Raw genomic sequence first — 20801 nt, forward strand, 5'->3', positions numbered from 1 at the left:
CCTCCTGTATGACATAGCTCCGAGGAAACACCAGTGGTACTGCAGCTAGAGGATGGGAAATTCAAACAGCTATAAAGCCATTTACTTCATCCCCTGAGAGGTCGTGCAGAATTATTCTCTACAGACCTTTTTTTTTTTTTTGGTGTGCTTTTTCCAGTCCAGTTTTAAACTATTCAAATAATGGTACTTTCTTTCACCACTCTCCTGGGAGATTATTCAAGACCAATGGATTTCATTGTTAGGAAATCCTCCCTGCTACCCATCTACATTTTTCTTTCTCAATTTCTTCCCATTTTTCCTAGTTACACTCTCTTGTGCCAATTATAAACCTTTTCCTCTTTCTTGTTTACAACCTTCAATACCTCTGGTCAGGCTGTAAATATTTATTTTAATTTTTCATTCTCAGTAGCCCCGTATCTACTTCCCGCCACATTTCCCTAACAAGCCCATTGGTAGAGCACTGTCCTGTGAATGAAGCTTCTTTGAATTATACTCTATTTGAATACACACTATGTGAGCTGATGTTCCTGGCTATGGGCTGAGGATCTTTCAACTTAACATGCTGGTGATTTGGCTGCAGGCACACATATAGGAGAGTGAGAGCTGGAAGGAGCATAGAAAAGATGCTCTTGATCTCCATGGAAGAGGGTTACTTAGTTCAGAAATCATTCCTCTGGAGGACAGGCTAGCAACTGGCCTTGGGAATTAGCGCTGCCAAGTATCTTTGGCATCAGCTGACTCCCTGCTCTTGTAGATGAATGGAAAGAGGAGGGAAGCTAGCCTGAAAGGAAAGGAAGGTTGAAAAGTGCCAAAGGCCATTGCTGTGACTAGCCTAAAACTATTAAGTCCTCCTCCTGCAGTGAAGGGCAGCGTTGAATGCCAGATTCAAACTTTCCCAAAGTTCATAAGTGCTGGATCTCAGGTTCTGGTTAATTCCTAGTTCTGCTCATTCCCAAAGACCCATTGGCACAGTGAACTGGAAGGAGCAAGAGGGAGCCACCACTTTTTATGCATTATTAGCATTTATATTTTGAGGGTGCCCAGAGGCCAAAACCAAGACCAGGGGGTATCACTGAGCTAGGCGTTATATGTACGTAGAATAAGAGCTAGCCCCCGCTCCAATGAGCTTGCAGTACAAATAGACAAGGCAAACAAAGAGTTGGAGGCGAAGTAACTTGTCCAAGCTTACACAGCAGAGCCAAGAATAGGACACAGGTCTCCTTACTCCCCATTCAGTGCCTGATCCACTAAATCACACCACTTCCTAATCCCACTGACTATAGACTTTTGGTTAAGTGGGAAGTGAGTAGAAATAGTATTTGCATGGGAAGTTTCTATGTAGCTGCAAGCATACAGAAAACGTCCCCCCGTTCTGCAGAACACACAATTATACAGCAACTTTTTCCCCCTCTTTGGAAATGTTTTCCCTCCTTCTAAAACATGAATAATTTGAAGGCTCTGAATTATTTCCATCTGTCTGACAGCGCTCTTCAGCACTGCCGCTAGTGTGCAGCCAACGTGCAACAGCAACAAAGGAAAATGGTACAGATCTGTACACTAAACGGAAACTGAAATGATGGGAGGCATCGGGGGGGTAGGGAGGAATCAAAAAGCGGGAGTGATTTTTTCATGTGTTAAAACACTTTTCTTAAGAGAGAGCAATTCCAATGTCCCCTCCCTCTACCAGCACTAGTGGTAATGTTTGGCTAAGCAACGTTTCTCCGCTGGCTAGCGTTAGCTGCCAGTTACTCAAATGTAGCAACGCTGCCCAGCTCAGACCGGCAGCCGTAGCAACAAGAAGTGAACTGGAATAGCACATCAGAGCTATGCGCCCATCAAAGCTGAAGTGATCAATCTGGCTCTACCTGAACACTGCAGTAAGGGTCTGACACACAGCAGTTCTGGTAGGAAACTGAACATTTTGAGCCTGATTGTCATTTACACGACGGGTACGTCTACACTGGAGGTGGAGGTGTAAATCCCCAGCTCAGGTAGATGTACCCACGCTAGTTTAAATCGGGCTAGCACTCTAAAATAGCAGTGCATAGGCAGCGGGATGGCCTAGCCATCTCAAGATTCCTGTCTGAAACCTAGGTACCTACATAGGCTGCTGCGGCTGCAGCTAGACGGCTATTTTTAGCATGCTAGCACAGTTGGAGCTAGCATCTGTATGTCTGCCCAATCTAGAGATCACACCTCCAGCACATGCCCTACGGCTTCACGCCACTGATACAGTGTACAGGGGCCCAAACAGGAGTTTACTCTATTAATCACCAGCGCAATATATTTTCCTCTCTATAGAGCAGAGGTTCTCAAACTGGGGGGGGGGAGGCTGGGAGGGCACAAAATGTATTCAGGAGGGGGCGAGAAGCTTTAGGGGAAAAAAATCCTTACTGTGCACATTTTACCCACAGCAATGAATAAGTAGTAAAGCTGATTCCTTCAGGTCCTCGGAGGGCGCTGGGCATTTGACTCCAGATGGTGCTGTGCATTTTGAGGGATTTCTGTCCAGCTTGCATAGCATTATACAGCATCATTGCCCTCTCTATGTTCATCCATTTGCCACGACGCGGTGTGCACATTTCATTGTAAGCACCGACCGCAGTTTTGCTTTTGATCTTATTACAATGGATCGTTGGCTCATTCATGCAATTTGTGGAATTGCTCTGCTCCAAAAACAGGCGCACCCATCACACTAGTAACACCAGTGTGATGCCGGTTAGCAGTATCTCCCTTACCATTTACATGACTATATACTTCAGTGACTCTGTTTGAATCAATGCCTTGGGGTTTTTAATATGTATTGAGAGTTGCAAATTGATTTTTTAAATTGATACCTGTACTTTTGTGGTGTGGGGGGGGCATAAACTATGACAGACCCACAGAAGGGGGGGCGTGATCCAATAAGTTTGAGAGCCTCTGCTCTCGAGCAAACTGGAGGCAGGACTAAATGACAATGGGTATTTTTTTTTAATTTTATATTTTTTAATCACATGACCTCTATTCACCTTAGGTCATGTGACTGGGGTTACGAAATATTGGGCCTGTTTCTTATTTGCATTTTGAGTACATCTCCCCATCAAATGAAGATGTGATTATACTGTGCATAAGCATACCGTGATAGTTTTAATAGCGCCAGTGTGGGTAACAATAGTAGTGACCATGTAGCAGCAAGAGTCTTAGTACAGGCTAACCGTCCCCGTACAAGCCCGCCGGAGACCTCAGATATGTAGTTGGGTTGCTAGTCCTCGCTGAAGTCTGTGCTGCCACGTCTTCACTACTGTAGAGACCCTTGCTAGCTAGATTAAAGCTAGCATGGCTATGACTACTCGTGCTACAATGCACAATGCACACTGTGCACAGTGTAGTGATTGTAGCACAGAAAGCGGGTGGTTTGCCCAATGTTAATGGCAGTGGTCAGTATAAAACCCAGGTCTCCTGGCTCAGATTCCTCTGTTGTAACCACATTGCAGTCAGCAGGGATCATTTCCTGAACTGGTGTAAGGATTTGGCCCAGGAAAAACAATATAGCCAACTGAAATCATAGAGGTAATTTAGAGAAGTAGAATGTAATTCCCCAGGGACGCTGGGGTTAGTTCTGCTACTCATGTGAAAAATGCCATGGAATTTCTAGTGATGAGTGGTGAGTACTTGGGCTGTACATCTCACCTGAAAGAGGACATGTGCTGGGGAATTAGTATTGTATTGATTCAAAGGATAGAGTGCCAGCTGCTAAATTAACAACAAGCAACACTCAGATCTCTTATCTACCTCGACTATTTATCCATCCTTATCCTACATTCATCATTGTCGTATCTGAGTGCTTTACAAGCTCTCAGGGTAAGTCTGCATTGGGTCTGAAGGTGTAATTTCCAGTTTGGGTAGACATACCCACGCTAGCACGCTAAGAACAGAAGTATAGCTGTGGCTGTGCGAGTCGAGGGACAGGCTAGGTGCCCAAATATGTACCTAGGGTTTCAGATGGGATCAGACTTGGGGCAGCTAGTCTGTCTCACTACACTGCTGTGTTTAGCATTCTCGCTCGATCAGAGGTAGTGCAGGGACATCCGCCTGAGCTGGAAATTACACCTGCAGCGCCAAGGTAGACAAACTGGAAGAGTTAGCACATTCATTGAATTCTGTATCTTTCTCTGCACCCCAAAGTCAGTAGGCTTTTGTCTTGGGTTTGTCTCTGGTGTCCAGGTCATAGAAATGGGTTTTACATTTCTGTCTGAAGGCAGTGGGAATCATAGGAACTCTAAGCTCTTCAAGCCACGGGTGAATTACCAAGAAAGCTCTGTTGCCCCCAAACACAAAGGCTCAGCCTTGAGAATGACATATCCTTTACCCCAGCAGCTTATTCTCTAGCCGTGGTGGGAATTCATAATCGTGTAGAATGAAGCAAGACCCTCAGGGAGCTTAGACCAGTCCCAGAAATAGCTCTGAAGATAAGAACAACAAACCTGAACTCGATTCTGTTCTCAATGCAGCTGCTGTGTGCTTAGCTGGACATTGTTGCTGAGTAAGGAGACTCTTGCTTACCAGTCCAAGTACTGACCTAGCTTAGCCCCGTTTAGCCAGTGAGGTCTGATGGAATCCCCACGCAAGATGCTTTAGCACCTCATGGCAAGAAAAGGAAAGTTCATGCAAGAGGGTTGCCTGCCATAGCAGGGGGCTGGATTTGATGACACAGGAGGCACCTTCCAATCCTAGTTTCTATGAAGTAGGGATATGAAGGCCTACCTAAATCTTAACAGTGTCAGTAAGAAAGACACAACTGAAACAGAATTTTTTTTGTCAATTAAATAAGTAAACAGACTTATTACACGGCAGAAACAGCATGGCTCCTGATTCAGTGGTGGCTCAGCCTGTGACCGTGAACTGCTGGCTCCAAGATTAATAGTAAATGTATTATATGAATCTGAATGTTCATTAAATTAATAAGGAAAATGAATTAAACCAAAGTGAGTTTGCAAGTAATGGGTCACCAGCCATTCCCTTAAGTACAATCCACACTGGTGGGGGGGGGGGGGGCGGGGGAAGAACATTTTCATGAACTTGTTTTGAATCTAATTTAATTCAAACGTTTTTTCTTTAATCCTCCATTACCTCTTAATTGTCTGAAAATATCTTGTGTTTGAAGAGGCCAGAAATATGGGTTCAATTCCCAGCTCTACCATACACTCTGTAAGCTTGGGCGAGTCATTTAAGTCAAAAGTGTCCACTAGTTTTGGTTACCCCAGTTTCAGTGCCCATCTTGAGATACACAGAGGATTGATTCTCATTTACAATTGGCATAAATTACAATTACATCCACTTTAAGGCCCCTTTGTACTGCCAGAATTGCATGCAGGGACTGCAGAATAAATGAGACTCAGGGCTTTAAGGTCCAATTTTGCCCTTGGACAAGCGCAGCTTTTATAGATATAGAAACCAAGGTAACGAGAGTAAGTGATTTGCCTAGGACCATAGAGAGAGCCGTGTCAGAGCTGGGATTAAACTCAGCCTGCCTCAGTCCCAGAATTGTGCCCAAACCTGATACCTCTTCTCCATATGGAGTGTAAAAGCCCAGATCATACCTGATCTTGATACTTACAAACCAATAGACATACGGTGAAAAATGACATCCTTTCCACAAACACTGCCCCTGATGGCATGACTGAAGTTAGCACTGGCCACACAGGAAGCTGCGAGCGTGTCCATAGAAGCAAGGAGGTGACTTCCCTCCTGTCCGGTGATGGAGCCATCCAGATCTTTGAGGATGGCAGAATGAGGAAATGGGAATGACACCTGGTTGGGTGAATTCAGGAATGCCAGCTGTTCCGCTTTCACTGTAAATCCACCTGGGGAAACAAGCAACAGTTCAGAAATGCAAAGTCACACCTTTGTCTGACAGGGTGCATTGGCACTACTTACCTGCCTGCCCTCTCACCGTCCCCCTCCCCGCATTTGAAAAAAGGGGTTAACCTTAAGTCAGCTTCCTGTCAGAGAAATGGCTGCTTGGGACAGAAAGGGGAGCCTGCAGGCCACCATAATCTAGGTCTGTTGCGTGGTTAATCACATGTTATTGGTTCTACCTACTGATTGGATAATGAAACATTTTAAATAGAAGAATCATAAACAGAGAGAAAGGATGGTCATAGGAACTGACATACTGTATATACCCAAGATCCGTGTAGCCCAATATCCTACCTCTGACAGGTTTGAGCACTAGATGCAGACTCAGCAGAGCTACGTTCAGCTCCTGGCACTGTGAGAGACTCTTGTGTGTCTTTGGGCATGTTGCTTTGTGTCTCAGTGCTACAATTCCTGCTCAATAAAGCAGGGATAATAAAAATCTTTCTGCCTTATGAATTTACATTGTAAGCTCCTCGGGGCAGGCATTGTTTCATACTGTGAGTAGGTACAGCATCTAGCTCATTGGGTCCCTGATCTTGCATGGGATCCCAAGGCCCTTCTGCAATACAAATAATAATCTCCCGCTCCAGAAATGTAGAGGTGTATTCATTGGGACTGAAATTCAGGAAACGTGCATTTCCACAAATAGCCAGCAGTTGTCTGAATGCCTGGAAAGTGCCTTATTCCATAGCTGTGATGGAAATCCATAATCATGTAGACGGAGGCAAGTATTTCACGTAGCTTAGGCCAGTCCCCTATATAGCCTTGAAGATAAGAACTTGAATTTGTTCTCAATGAGGAATCCAATGGATCACTCTCATCATCACAGCCCTCGTCTGCCTCATACTTCTTTTCTTCTCAGGAGACCTTACTGGTTGCAACGAAGAACCTCCCTTCGGGGAACACCCCTTCCTCCCAACCCCTGGCCCATAGCAAACCAAACAGCACTTTTGTTCACTAGTCGTTTTTTGTTAATATTTCACCTTCCTATTGCACAGCTGAAAAGTTTATTTGGGGCAGATTTTTCGCCATTGTTGTAGGACAGTGTACATTTTTATATAGTTACACACACACTTTTAACAGGTAATTGCAGTTGGAACCTTCTTCAAAGAGCGCTTGGGTAGCTCTTGAGAGCGCAAAGAATTCTTAGTTTACATACATTATCTCAGGCAAATTCAAGTAGGGCTAAGGGCGGCCTGAGGTATGTGAGGATGTGCTTTAGTGATTACAGAATATAGTGCCATGTTGAAGTATTACCCTCCGCCCCAGAAAAAATGAATATTAACACATAAATGTACTAATACCCATCCCTAAGTCCCAATGGCAATTTTCAATAATTGTCCCAAACTCAGAGAAATAGGAAAATTAAATCATAGTTGGGGGGAAAAAAACAAACAAACAAACAAACTACATCTCAAATCTATGCAGCATTCATGGCTGTCAGTTTAACAGCCTGGCTCTTCCAAGTGGAGAATCCACGTGGGGCATCTGCACTCAGTGCTCCTGATATTGATGAGCACACTGCAACGAGGGGCTGGCAAAGCAGCGGAAAGGCTTTAAGGAGACACCTACGCTTGAGCCCAGCAGCGACATCAGAACACGGAGCACTACTTTCAAAAGTACCCTAATGAACAAAGAGCGGAGTTATCATGCTCCCACCCAAAATTATGATCTGGAGCCGGCCCCCTGTAGCAAAGCCACATAAGATGCACGTTGATTTGCAGGACATATACATTAGGTTCTTCTATGGCCCTCCTTCCCATAGCATCCGAGCAGCTCAAAACCTTTAATGTGTCCATCCTCCCAACACCACTCTGAGGCAGGGAACTGCTATTATCCCATTTTATAGATGGGAAACTGAGGTTTGGAGAAACTAGGTAACTTGTCCAAAGTCATACAGGAAGTGTATGGAAAAGCAAGGAACTGTACCCTAGGTAGGGCCCTAGTCATTGGATCATCCTTCCTCTGGGATACCTGCTGCAAATTCTAGTAGTGCATCTCTGTGAAGGAAACAAAGCCACAAGTGCAACACAACATTTACAGAACTCAGGGAGTTCTCAGACTCTGCTATGTCAGAGCATCAGTGTAAATTTAACTTACCCTGGCCTTGGTAGCAGCCAGAACAGGTGCTGATTGCACTGCAAGTGCTGATATCAAAGTTCATGAAAGTTGTATTGGAAATAAACAGCTCTTGCCTTTTGGGAGTTTTTAGCCCAGCTGACATACAGTTACTGCCCTGCAAGTCAAAAAACAAAGAGCTCAGCCGTATATGTCAGCATTTGGGTCTCCAGAGTGAAATACGCCAAGGGTCCAGATCTTCAGCTGCTGCAAATTTATGTAGTACCTTTGAGGTCCACAAAATTGGGACCAATTTGCATCCTCTGAAGATCTGGTCATGGCTGTCCAAATATTCACCGCAAAACTTGAAAGCACACAAAGGATGGAAAATCAGAAAGCAAGTAAATATGGAGTAAGAAGAAAAGATAAGGGGGAAAAAACAAACAAAAAACACAGGCAAAGAGGCAAAAACCAGGAGGAAAAAGAGAAAATGGATAGATGACAGTAACTCTTCTAGGACATAGTGCAAGGAGACATGGGGGTGGCTGGACCCATCCACCAATCTATCCCAAAGCTGAGATGATGGGGGAGTAGAGAAGAAGCTGGCATGAGCCCATTTGATGATGTTGGTTTTGGGCCCACTCACTATCCTGGAAAGACCCTCATCAGCAGGAAAGCACAACCAAGCCCTACAGAAACATTGTATCAAGAAACTTTCCACACATGAATCCCAAAATACAATTTAAAAGGTACGCTATCAGCAACAGGATTTTTTAAAATTAGCTGGCTTAATAAAATTAAAGATGGTATTGTCCCTTTAAAAGACATAGGTGCCCCATTTTTCTTGGTTCCTCCCCAAGGAGGGAAGTTGGAGATTCTCTAGGTGAAGAATCTGATTCCAAGTCAGTATTGACTAATGCCGCAACATGGGATTCCACAGACCAGACAGATTTCACTCAGTTTTTTTTCCTACCTGCATTTTCCTTTATTAATTTCCCTCCCATTGCCCCAATTACATCTCTTTGCTTCACACTGCACAATCTGCTGCCTTCCTTAAAGTTTTCACCCTTCAAATAATTTTAGAAGACGGCTTCACTTTCTTCCTCTCCAAATATGCATCACCTGCCTCAGACAATCGGTCTTTAAACGCTTTCTTTTATATGGCAATGCATATGCATTTGGTTCACTTGCTGAAAGAAGCGAAGGGCCTGATCCAAAATCCACTGAAGTTAATGGGAGTCTTTCTATTGACTTAATTGGGCTTCTGCTTAAGCCCAGATACCGCAGCACAAAAGGACCCAGGACCTTATTTCAATTCTCCTAAAATTTCCAAAAATAACAACCCATTTGTAAGGCATCTTTTAAGAACCAGAAGGTTTGGCAGAGCGGAATATCCAGTGTTCCTGTTAAATTAATGTCACAAAGTTTTAATTGATGTTAAAGAGACATCATTATTAAAGGGAGAATTACATAAATTAAGATGTAAATTATGACAAGGAGACTCTTATCATGAGATAATCAAAGATAATCACACCCTTGGGGTGTTGTGAGGAACAATGCACAGCTGAGCGCCTCTAAATCTCTTAACAAGTAAAGCACTGGAGTTCTCCCATGGATCCTGTAACAACAAAAACAAAGAGACCAACCCCTTCAAGTCTGAGAGAAATTCACTGTGCGGCTAGAACACTGGAAGATTAATTGTTTGGGGCCATGGCTTTATTTGAGCTCTGTACTCCTTATGGATCAATCCACTACATTAAAATATTGTCTTCCCCAGGCTTATAAATTAGCCTTTAAAAAAAAATCTATCAGCCAATCAGATTGGCAATGGACCCCAAGCAATTCAATGAGCTACATTAGAAACCAGAGCAGACAAATATTAAAAAGGAAGCTGCGGGCAGCTGTTGCTAAAATTCTATTATTAATTAATCTGTTTGCATTCCAGTAGCATTCAGAAGCTCAGCCAGGATTGGGGCCTTATTGTGCAAGGTGCTGCACGAGCACATAGTGAGAGAAGATTAAATTTATTGTCATAAATAACAACAATTAGCACTTGATCATATTTTTGATCTTCAAAAATGACTTAATTCTCAAAGCCCTGTTATGAAGCACTGATTTACAGATGGAAGAATCAAGACAGGAAGGTTAAAAATGTTATCCAAAAGACACAGGGGAATCAGTGTCAGACCCAGGACTGGACCTGTGTACCCAGCTCCCAGACTTGGACTCAGGCCACTAGCCTAAACTTCTCAGGGACACCTGATTATATGCTGGCTAGCCATTTTTGTAAAAGGTCAAACTGATGATTGCTAGAGCTGGTCAAAATATTTTCAACAGAACAGTTTACCATCAAAATTCTAAGTTTAGTTTAAATCTATATCTTTCATGGGAACAGGTCAATGTTGACAACATTTTTCTATGGAAAAAAATAAAAATATTTCACTTCAGCAGTGTCAAAATATGTCATTTTTATAGTGTTTAAATGTTTCATTTCAACGGTGTCATTTCAATTCTTTCTGTTTAGACTGTTATACTCTATTCTAATATTAATTTCTATATAATATTTAATATGTGTATACAATATATGTTTAAGAATTTAAACAAATGTCAAATGAAATGTTTTGATGGTCTCAAATCTACACTCTTCTGAATTTTTTTTCTGTGTGAAATTTCAAAATTTCAGCTTTTCATTTCAAATTGGAATTTCCCACAGAATGGAAATTCTGGTTCCTGTTCAGTTTTAGTTTTTGTGTCTGGACAGAGCTGGTAGATTGATATACAGTAAAACCAGTAGAACCTGGTATGTAAAAAATAATATTATGTCCAGTTTCTATGTTATTATTATACTTCCTTCTACTGCTATCTTAAAATAGAGACAGGTAAATGTTATGGAACCACTGACTTGGAAGGGTAATGTTGGTAGCACACTTCCCTCTGATTTAATACAGAATCAATGCCCTCGCATAGTGTCAAGGGGCTTTGTCCTGCTGGAGTGCAGACTTTCAGATGAAAAGGAAGAAACCAAGGTCCTTATTATTCATAATATGGAGATTTCTCAAAGCACAGAGCTTAAGTGAAGCTAGCACTGAGAAAACAGCTACATCTCTTCTGAAAAATCTGTTTTTTATATTCCTTTGTATTGGTTCTGACACTAGTCTGTAAGAAGGACCTTTTTACAATAACCTGGGTTGAAGAACTAAAATGAAAACAGCTATTGGAGTTCTTACCTTTTGACCAAGGTGTCCAAGTAATAAGCTGTTAGCAATAGAGGTGTTTCCAAGACTTTCTACAATGTCAATTCCAAAATCTTTGCAGGTGTAGATCTGGAAATTTCGGAGTTCAATGTTGCTGCTGCTAAAAATCTGTTTAAAATCATAATAAATTAAGAAAAGTTCTCTTGTTCATTATTATCCTTTCACCATTATCTAGCAGAAGGGGGAGATGTTCAAAGGCACAAATAGGAGTTGAGCATCTAATTTATCTTTGAAAATTTCTCCCTTAATTCTTTACTCTTGATTGCAAGGATTCAAAAAAAAAAAAAAAACCTTTTAACTCTTACAATTTATTTCCATGTTGATACAAACACTGCACTGGCAAAATGAGAGTAAATAGTTAGGAATACTCATGGCTGAAAATGCTGTAAATACTATTTTTGTAGTTACTGAAGAGAGCAATAGCTAAAGAAGACAAAGGAAAAAAGGTGTGTCATCATACAGATGCACTCCTTGAACATAATCAAGGTATTGTTTTACAATCACATGAGATTATGGGAAAATAGATTATGGGAAGATAATCACATGATTATGGGAAGAGAGTATCACATTCAGGGAACACAGAATAAATCTCATTATTTTGATGCGGTGGGGCAATAAGGTACAAAAAATGATAAATTGGGTGATATGGCAACCTGGGTATTGGAGTCAGCACGATGGATAAAAGGTCAAAATTAGAAAACACTGGTCAATGTTATGTTATTTCATACAAGTAAACTTTTCCAGAACCAGCATATTCCATTCTAGGATTTTGAAAAAAATCAGCAGTGTACAGAGACTTTAGTTGCTCAGTCCATTTAACTTATGGAAGTTAAGAGATGACTTGATCAGAATCTATAAGTACCTACATGGGAAGATGGCATTAGATACAACAGGGCTCTTTAGTCCATCAGACAAAGACATACTAATATCCAATGGCTGGTAACTGATGCAAGAAAAATTCAGAGCAGACATGAATACAAATTTTTATCAATGAGGGTAATTAACCATTGGAAGAATTAACCAAGGGATGGTGATGGATTTTCAATCATTTAGACTCTTTAAAAATGAGCTTGGATATCCTTCTAAAAGGTCTGGTCTAGTTCCACCACAAGTTGTTTAGGCTCATGCAGGAATTAGTGGGTGAAATCTGGCCTTTGTTACCTTGGATGTTGGATGAGATGATCACAGGAGTCTCTTCTGGCTTTTAAAATGATGACTATTTTGCTGTACAAAATGACCAAAGTGGGTAAGGAGGAGCTGCACCTTTGAGGATTACACTGAAGACCAAAATACAATTGAAACAAATTCTACCTGAGCCCCGCCTTGATTTCTCCAGGCTGTGAAGCTCTGAAACAGAACTGGACCCAGGCTGTCTGCATGTTTTGGCTGATATTCTGGATACACCAGGAGTCCTGACCTGTTTAGGAAGAAAAATGAAGGAAAATAATGCTCAACTTTCTTTCTGGATATTTATTTATGTGTAGGCTTTTCTACAATACTTATTATAATTAAGATACTTATCATGGTATCTTATCCCCCACGCCTGCACTAGTTCTCTGCCTAGGGAGACCAGGGCGTTAGTACTACAGCATTTATTCAGAAATAAAGTTTTTGTACTCAGATATTTTTATATATATTTAACAATCCTTGTCCAGAGGTAGTTCTCTAAAACCACGCCATTTCTCTTGCAAGTGCCTTTAGAATTATTCACATCAGGGCTAATGCTCAGCTTGAGATAAGACAGCTATGTACTCTTAACATCTTTTTATCAGACTTTAGCCAACTTGGATTGCCTCTGAATTAGTCAGATCCAGACAGAAAGTCCCTTCCAGTGTGGGGTTCAACAATATAAGGGTGAGTTTTGATTTCAACAGTGCCAAACTTTGGGTGTTTCTACATGCAGCATTCTGGTTCGACCATTGGAGGGTTTCTGTTCAGATCATGGTCCAAACTTCCTGAAAATTCAGGGGTATTTGTATAGTGAGTTTTAGTTTAGGGTTCTGATTGTAATTTGTTTAAGGCAATTAAAGGAAAGCTTTTTAACAGCACTCTAGAATCCCCTATATTTGCTACTACAGAAATCATAATTATACTGCAATATCTTATATGTAGACAGCATATCTACCTGTAGTACCCTGTAGGATCTCAAAGTACTTACAGTCCAAATCAGTGAAGCACCTAATCACATAAGCACAGTAATCCTAGTTCTATTCAAGAAAGCACTTAATCACCTGCTTATATTTAAGCATGTCCTTAAAGTTAAGCACATAAGCACATGCTTAAGTGTTTTGCTGAATAGGGGATGTTAAGCAGGTGATTAAGCACTTTGTTAATTCAGGGTCTTAAATCTACAGAGATCACTTCATCTGCTACTGAAATGCAGCACCTCTAGGGTGAAATGCATCAGCTGTTAACAATATACATGAATACTATCCAATAGTTTAGGATGACTGGAAGTGAAAAAGGATGTGTCCATTTGAAACTTGAAATGGAAACTATTTACAGATAATCCAGATAAACCAAACTGAATCATTATCAGATGACTTCATTCTTCTCTGGACAAATCCTATTATAGATCAGAGAAGAGGTTAAGGCAAAGCTCTGAAGCTATATATAAAGTGATGGAGCCTTTTCCTAATTGTCTATTGCAATTATAGCCCATGCTATGGAAAAAAAAAATCTTTAAGCAAAGGGAATCCCAAAATACCTTGAGCAGGAATGGGCTGTGTTCTTACTGAAGGAGAGAAGAGGCATTTGCGATGGTCCGTCAGGGGAGAGATGAAAGAAATAGCCATAACCGGCAGCACACACTGTATTAGCCTGCAGACAAGCATGTACTGCTGTTAGAAAAGATTCCTGGAAATTAAAAGCTTTGTTTTTAAAATCACTTTGGGCCAAGCCCTCTATTCCTACACCTTTAACTCACATACATCTTAAGTACTTTATAAAAGCTAGGTATTAATTTATTATTATTATTATTATTATTATTATTATTATTATTATTGAAGTCAGTGTAAATTCTGCCAAGTATGGACTACAGCATCCTCACTCCTGCTTCATCTCTCTCCCAAGGCCACCCTGAGTGCAACAGAGGCATGCAAACCTCCACCCTCAAGCCATGCAATAGTATTTGGCAGACAAGCAGGCATATAATGCAGCACCACTTGATTTCCATTCTAATCCGTAACTTCCGCAACAGGCAGATAAGCAAAACTTCAGGTTGGCTAAAATTTCTTGTTCACTGAACATTATTTTGTAAATAAGTGGGCTATTTAAACTGTGGTCTATTTTAAAAGATATACTTATTGAGAGAGAGAGAGAGAAAAAAAAATTTCCATGCAAAAACAAACAAAAAAAAAAAACTACTAAAGTTACTGCAACACTTGTGTTGAAATATTGAGCACTCAAAAGTCAGGACATGTGAAGTTAAGGTTTTACAGGCAAGTGATATGTCATTGGTTGGAAGCTGATGCTAAACAAATTCAAACTCGAAATAAAGCACAATTTTTTATCAGTGAGGGTTATTCACTACTGGAAGAAGTGACCTAAGGACACAGTGGGATTCTCCATCAGCCAAAGTCTTTCAATCAAAACTAAAAGATATGTTACAGCTCATAATGGAAGATCGGGTCTTGATGTAGAAATTGCTCGGTGAGATTCTCTGGTCTGGTCTGTGCTGTGCAGGAGGTCAGACTAGATGTCATAATGGTCCCTTCTGGCCTTAAAATTATGATCTTATGAATTACAGAAAGTGGAATAGGGAGTGGATTACATAGGGGGATAAGCAATGAGATAAGCAGCCTTTCAACACCAACAGTGAAATCCTGCCCCACTGAACCCAATAGGCGTTTTGCCATTGACTTCAATGGGACCAGGAGTTCACTATAAAGTGAACTTTAAGATTTGAATTGTAGAGTTCAAATCTGCTGTGTGTTGGCAGTGGCCAAAATTAGCTGTCATTAGATAGTGTCAATTGTCAGGGTGTTTTTATATGGACACTTTTCCACTGGGACCCTCCAACTCACTTCAGAGAGGTCATCAGTGAGCTTTTAAATGGTAATGACTAATGACCTAAATCAAAACCACATCAGTGACCTGGAGGTGAAAGCTCCATATTCCACTGCCAGTCTCCTGACCCATCCAAGTTAGTTCCCTGAAGTTGTGATCTTTGACATCTGTCAAAAAACAAAAGGATATCAAAGTCCAAAGCACTGCCTTATTTCCCATCCTGCAGAGCTGCCGCACTTTAGAACGTGCTACCCAACACAGCTCCCTTTCCTTTAACAAAATGCTTCTGCAGTCAAGTCACATTCTTCCAGGATCTTTTACTTGCAATTCCAATTGTGCATTCTACAGAAGATTCAGAAGGAAAAATTCATAAGGAAAATTGCACATTTATTCAGGCAGCCAAGGGCTTGAAGGCAGCAGTTTTAAGCAAGCAGGGAATTTTGTGTGGAAATCAATTCTTTGTGGAAGTCAGTGTGTTATGGACATCCATGCAATCAAAATTCCAGAGAGAAATTAATTGTCTGTGTATGCCAGAGACCTGAAGGTGTGCGTCTAAAGTCACTCGAATAAAAACCAGTCAACGTTTTAAGTGTCTTTTAACTGTACAACACTGATGTGGTAACTATTTCACGAATACCTTAAGATGAAGAGTGCTGGTCCTGTAAAGCTCTGCTTCCTCTTCTCCCCATCCATATAACACAACATTGAAGGAGTTTCCAGCACTATTCCCCACTGCCAAAACCCATCAGAATGCAACAAGTTGTCCCAATGGGTCTATTCAATGAGCACTCACACTGCAGTGGGTTTCTGAAAGTTTCTTGCTTGGCGAGCAATAGTGGATAATGATCAAATGCAGAATTTGCACTGACTTCAATAATAACATAATTATCATTAGCCTGCAGACAAGCATGTACTGCAGACAAGCATGTACTGCTGTTAGAAAAGATTCCTGGAAATTAGAAGCTTTATTTTTAAAATCACTTTGGGCCACTGCAGATGGGTAAACTGCAAAGGTGACTCAATGGAAGAACAGCACTGCTGAGGAAGTCGCACATACTGTAACACAATACTTGCTCTCTGGCTGTGGCTCACAGTAGCCGTGGGATAAAAAGGAACCCTATCTATAGGAGCAGGCTTATAGGAAGGCATGTCCTTCTAGAATGTCTGGGAGATGCAGATAAGTGGAATTACAGTCTCTGTTCTGTGCAGTCTATGCCCTTCTCCATGTGAAAGCATCGTTTTTATTACTTTGTATAATGACAGTGTTTCGACACTGTTTTAGGCACTGTCCATGGTGAGCATGTACTACACATCCCTCTCTGTGCTGGTCCACATGGGATGTGAGTCAGTCACAGCCACCACCTACAGAACCAGGGTCTCTTTACCTCCAGCAGTTTATGCTTTTAGCTCAGGAGGTCCCCAGTGTGTCAGCCAAAATGGCAGCCATCCCTCACGCACATTGTTATAGATTGTAAGTTCTTCAGAGCAGGGATGAGCTAAACAGACAAAGGGTGGGAAATACCTTGCCTGAGGTCCCAGAGGAATGAAGTGGTGGAGGTGAGATGAGAAGCCAGGCATCCAGAATCCCAGGCCAGTCTTTTATCCATTGGACCACTCTGCCTCTCAACTTTTAGAACCATCTTGCCTTTCCTTACAGAAACTTACTTGGGAAGGGGAGGCCCAGAATGAGTTTCCCGAGGCTAGCTGTCACATTTCTAATCACCTAAGCATGCTGGAAAGAGGCCATTCAGAACAGTGCCCATTTACACAAAGGTCAATGCATGCCTACACTGAGTTTCGGCACTTGAAAGGCGCGGTTTCTATATAAACAGAAAGTCATCACAAAAGTCCCCGTCCCCTTAGAGCCCCAACAGAAAGACAAAGTGCCTTTCTCGGCTGCAGCCAAAATTAAAACAAACGACGCAGGGCTTGCTCTTCAGTGACAAAGTAACCAATATCAACCTGGGTCTGCGTCAACCTTCACAGCGCTTCTCCCCCTATAGATTCAATAAGGATGAAAGCAGAATTCTATAGAAATCAACCTACAATCCTAGAAAAATAAAGCCCAAATGAAATCCTCTCTCAAGGCTTTTTTAACCATCCTTTGGAATTCTTCCTATATTAGCATTTACAGGTAACATTTTGCCTAAGTAACGATCTCCTAAGTCACATTTTCAAAAATGGCACAGGCATTTAGGGAACTAAGTCTTACTGAGTTTCAAAGAGCTGTAAGCTCTCCTGGCCACATTTTCACAAGTGACTTAGGCTCCTAAGTCAATTAGGCAATGCAATGCTGAGTAGAGTAATGGCTACATACCTTTAAATATCTGGCAATGAAAATAGAAAACCCAATAATAATGGGGGATTTCAACTATCCCCATATTGACTGGATACATGTCACTTCAGGACAAGATGCAGACAGAAAATTTCTAGACAGCATTAATGACTGTTTTCTGGAGCAGCTAGTTCTGGAACCCACAAGGGGAGAGGTAATTCTTCATTTACTTCTAAGAGGAGCACAGAACCTCATCCAAAAGGTGAATATAACTGAACTGCTTAGTAATAGTGACCGTAATGTAATTAAATTTAACATCTTGTGTGGGGGAATACACTGAAGAAAACCACCACAGTAGCATTTAACTTTATAAAGGGGAATTACACATAAACGAGGACACTAGTTAAACAGAAATAAAAAGGAACAGTAACAAGATCAAACTGTATGCCCAAAATAATAATAATTAAAAAAAAGTAAGAGGACCAAAATGATGCCATCATGGCTAAACAGCAGAGTAAAACAGGCAGTTAGAAGCAAAAAAGAATAATTTAAAAATTGGAAGTCAAATCCTACTTAGGAAAATAAAAAGGAACATAATGCAAGTCAAGTATAACTAGGCAGGCCAAAAAAGAATTTGAAGAGAAACTAGCATGAGACACAAAAACTAACAGCAAAAAAAAAAAAAAAAAATAAATAAATAAAGCAAATCAGAAGCAGGAAGTCTGCCAAACAGTCAGTGGGGCCACTGGATGATCCAGATGCTAAAGGAGCACTCAAGGAAGACAAGGCCGTTGCGGAGAAGCTAAATGAATTATTTGCATCGGTCTTCCTTGCAGAGGATGTGAGGGCGACTTCCACATCTGAGCCATTCTTTTAGATGACAAATTGGAGGAATTCCACACTGACTGAGATGTCACTAAAGGAGGTTTTGGAACAAACTGATAAATTAAACAGTAATCAGCCACCAGGACCGGAGGGTATTCACCATGGGCAGCATGTGAACTGCCTCTTTTGGAAGACTAGCCCCAGCCCCACCCTCATCCCTTCCATCCCCTCCCCCATCAGAGCCACAAGCCCCCTACTGTGGCCAGAAGAACCCCGCCCCAGCCGGCCCAAATCCCAGCCCGCCAGCCAGACAGTCCCAGTCCCGAAGCACCAGAAGGCCCCAAGTCCCGCCAGCTGGGCCTTCCTTAGTTTTAGCCCTTGCTGGCTTAGGTAGAGAGGCTGAGAAGCACTTGGGCTGGGTCCACAGTGGAAGAGCAGGATGCAGCAGGAGGGGGCGGGCCCTCAGGGTGGAGCCTGGGGCCTGCCCCCATGGTATTCACCCAAGAGTCCTGAAGGAACTCATATCTGAAATTGGAGACCTACTAACTGTGGTATATAAAATACCACTTATATCAGCCTCTGTACCAGGTGACTGGAGGATAACTAGTGTAATGCTGATTTTTAAAAAAGCACCCAAGGCAATCCTGGCAATTACAGACTAGTAAACGTAACTTCAGAACCTGGCAAATTGTTTGAAACTATAGGAAAGAACAGAATGATCAGATACATAGATGAACAAAATATGTTGGGGAAGAGTCAACACAGATTTTGTAAAGGGAAATCATGCCTCACCAATCTATTAAAATTCTTTGAGGGGATCAACAAGCATGTGACAAGGGTGATCCAGTTGATACAGTGTACTTGGATTTTCAGAAAACGTTTGATAAGGTCCCACACCAAAAAGCTGTTAAGCAAAGTAAGCAACCATGGGATAAGAGGGAAGGTCCCCTCATGGATCAGTAATTGGTTGAAAGACAGGAAACAAAGGCTAGGAATAAATGGTCAATTTTCACAATGGAGAGATGTTAATAGCAGGTTTCCCAGGGATCTATACTGGGACCTGTGCTGTTCAACAAAGTCATAAATTGTCTGGAAAAGGGGGTAAACAGCAAGGGGGCATTTTGACAGATGATACTAAATTATTCAAAATGATTAAGTCCAAACCTGACTAAGAAGAGTTAAAAAGGGGTCTCACTAAACTGGGTGACTGAGCAACAAAGTGGCAGATGAAATTCAGTGTTGATAAGTACAAAGTAATGCACATTGGAAAAAAGAATCTCAATTATACATGCAAAATTAATTGTCTAAATTAATTGTCACCACTCAATAAAAAGATCTTGGAGTCATTATAAATTGTTCTCTGAAACTACCTGCTGAATGGCCTATAAAATCATGAATGGTATGGTGAAAGCGAATAAGGAAGTGATATTTATCCTTTTACATAATACAAGAACCAGGGGTCACCTAATGAAATTAATAGGCAGCAGGTTTAAAACAAACATAAGGAAGTACTTCCTCACACATTGCAGTCAAACTGTGGAACTTATTGTCAGGGGTTGTTATGAAGGCCAAAAGTATTACTGAGATCATGGAGAATAGGTCCATCAATGGCTATTAGTCAACATGGTCAGGGACACAACCCCATGCTCTGGATGTCCCTAAAGCTCTGACTTCCAGAAGCTGGGATTAGAATGACAAAGGATGGATCACTCAGTAGATGCCCTGTTCTGTTTATTCCCTCCCAAGCATCTGGCATTGGCCACTGTTGGAAGACTGGATACTGGGCTAGATGGACCATTTCTCTGACCCGTTATGGATGTTTTTATGAACCATCATGATGAGCAGATGCCGAAATTGAGTAACTTCATGATCTAGCACTGTGGTTAATATTCTTTCCTCACCTCCTTATAGTTTGACACCGCTACTTTTTATATTATTTTTATATTTTATATTTATTTTTATATTAGAGTAGAGTCTAATATATATAATATATTAGAGTAGAGTAGGACCCAACCAAGATTTGACACTATACAGACACACAGTAGGAGACCATGCCGACCCGCAAAAGCTTAGAAATATATTGTGATCTTTCCCATCGTGACCATAGGGGGAGCTCCTGGTTTTCTTTTAGATCTCAGAAGCTTGCTGTTGCAATGCTTTACATACCCATCCCTTTAAATGGCAGCTGACAATAGACTTTGATCAGCAATCCTGCAATGAGCATCTGCTATTCCACCCATACTGGCTTGCAGAATACAGGCCACATTAGTTTTTTTGAAAGGAGTTCTATCCCCAGTGCCTGCACACATGTCCATGGCTTCAGCCTCTAAATAGATCTCTGAATTTCTATTATAGCACAAGAGCTAAACAAATGTGTTGAAAACTGACTGAGTTATCTTCACAAGGACATCGACAGAGAAATGTGTAAGGCCCTTTAACAGCTGAGCCATTGGTAACCAAGTCAGACATCTATGCTAAGCCAA

The 20801-nt window shown here is 41.4% G+C and overlaps 1 protein-coding gene across 7 annotated transcripts in view; it reads right to left on the reverse strand.

Annotated features, from left to right (window-relative positions):
- Positions 1–20801, reverse strand: part of PKHD1 (PKHD1 ciliary IPT domain containing fibrocystin/polyductin) — a 366705-nt gene that overhangs the window by 153390 nt on the left and 192514 nt on the right. For all 7 annotated transcript variants that reach the window (XM_067544968.1, XM_067544965.1, XM_067544964.1 and 4 more), the window contains 5 exons: positions 13918–14030; positions 12522–12627; positions 11184–11318; positions 7999–8134; positions 5597–5843 (listed from right to left, as the gene is read on the reverse strand). In XM_067544968.1, the coding sequence (XP_067401069.1) occupies positions 5597–5843; positions 7999–8134; positions 11184–11318; positions 12522–12627; positions 13918–14030 (737 nt within the window). The remainder of the gene's footprint in view (positions 1–5596; positions 5844–7998; positions 8135–11183; positions 11319–12521; positions 12628–13917; positions 14031–20801) is intronic.

The sequence above is a fragment of the Emydura macquarii genome, unplaced genomic scaffold (assembly GCF_026122565.2).
Source record: "Emydura macquarii macquarii isolate MOO-44397 ecotype Brisbane River unplaced genomic scaffold, CSIRO-AGI_Emac_v2 contig_1041, whole genome shotgun sequence".
NCBI lineage: Eukaryota > Metazoa > Chordata > Testudines > Chelidae > Emydura > Emydura macquarii.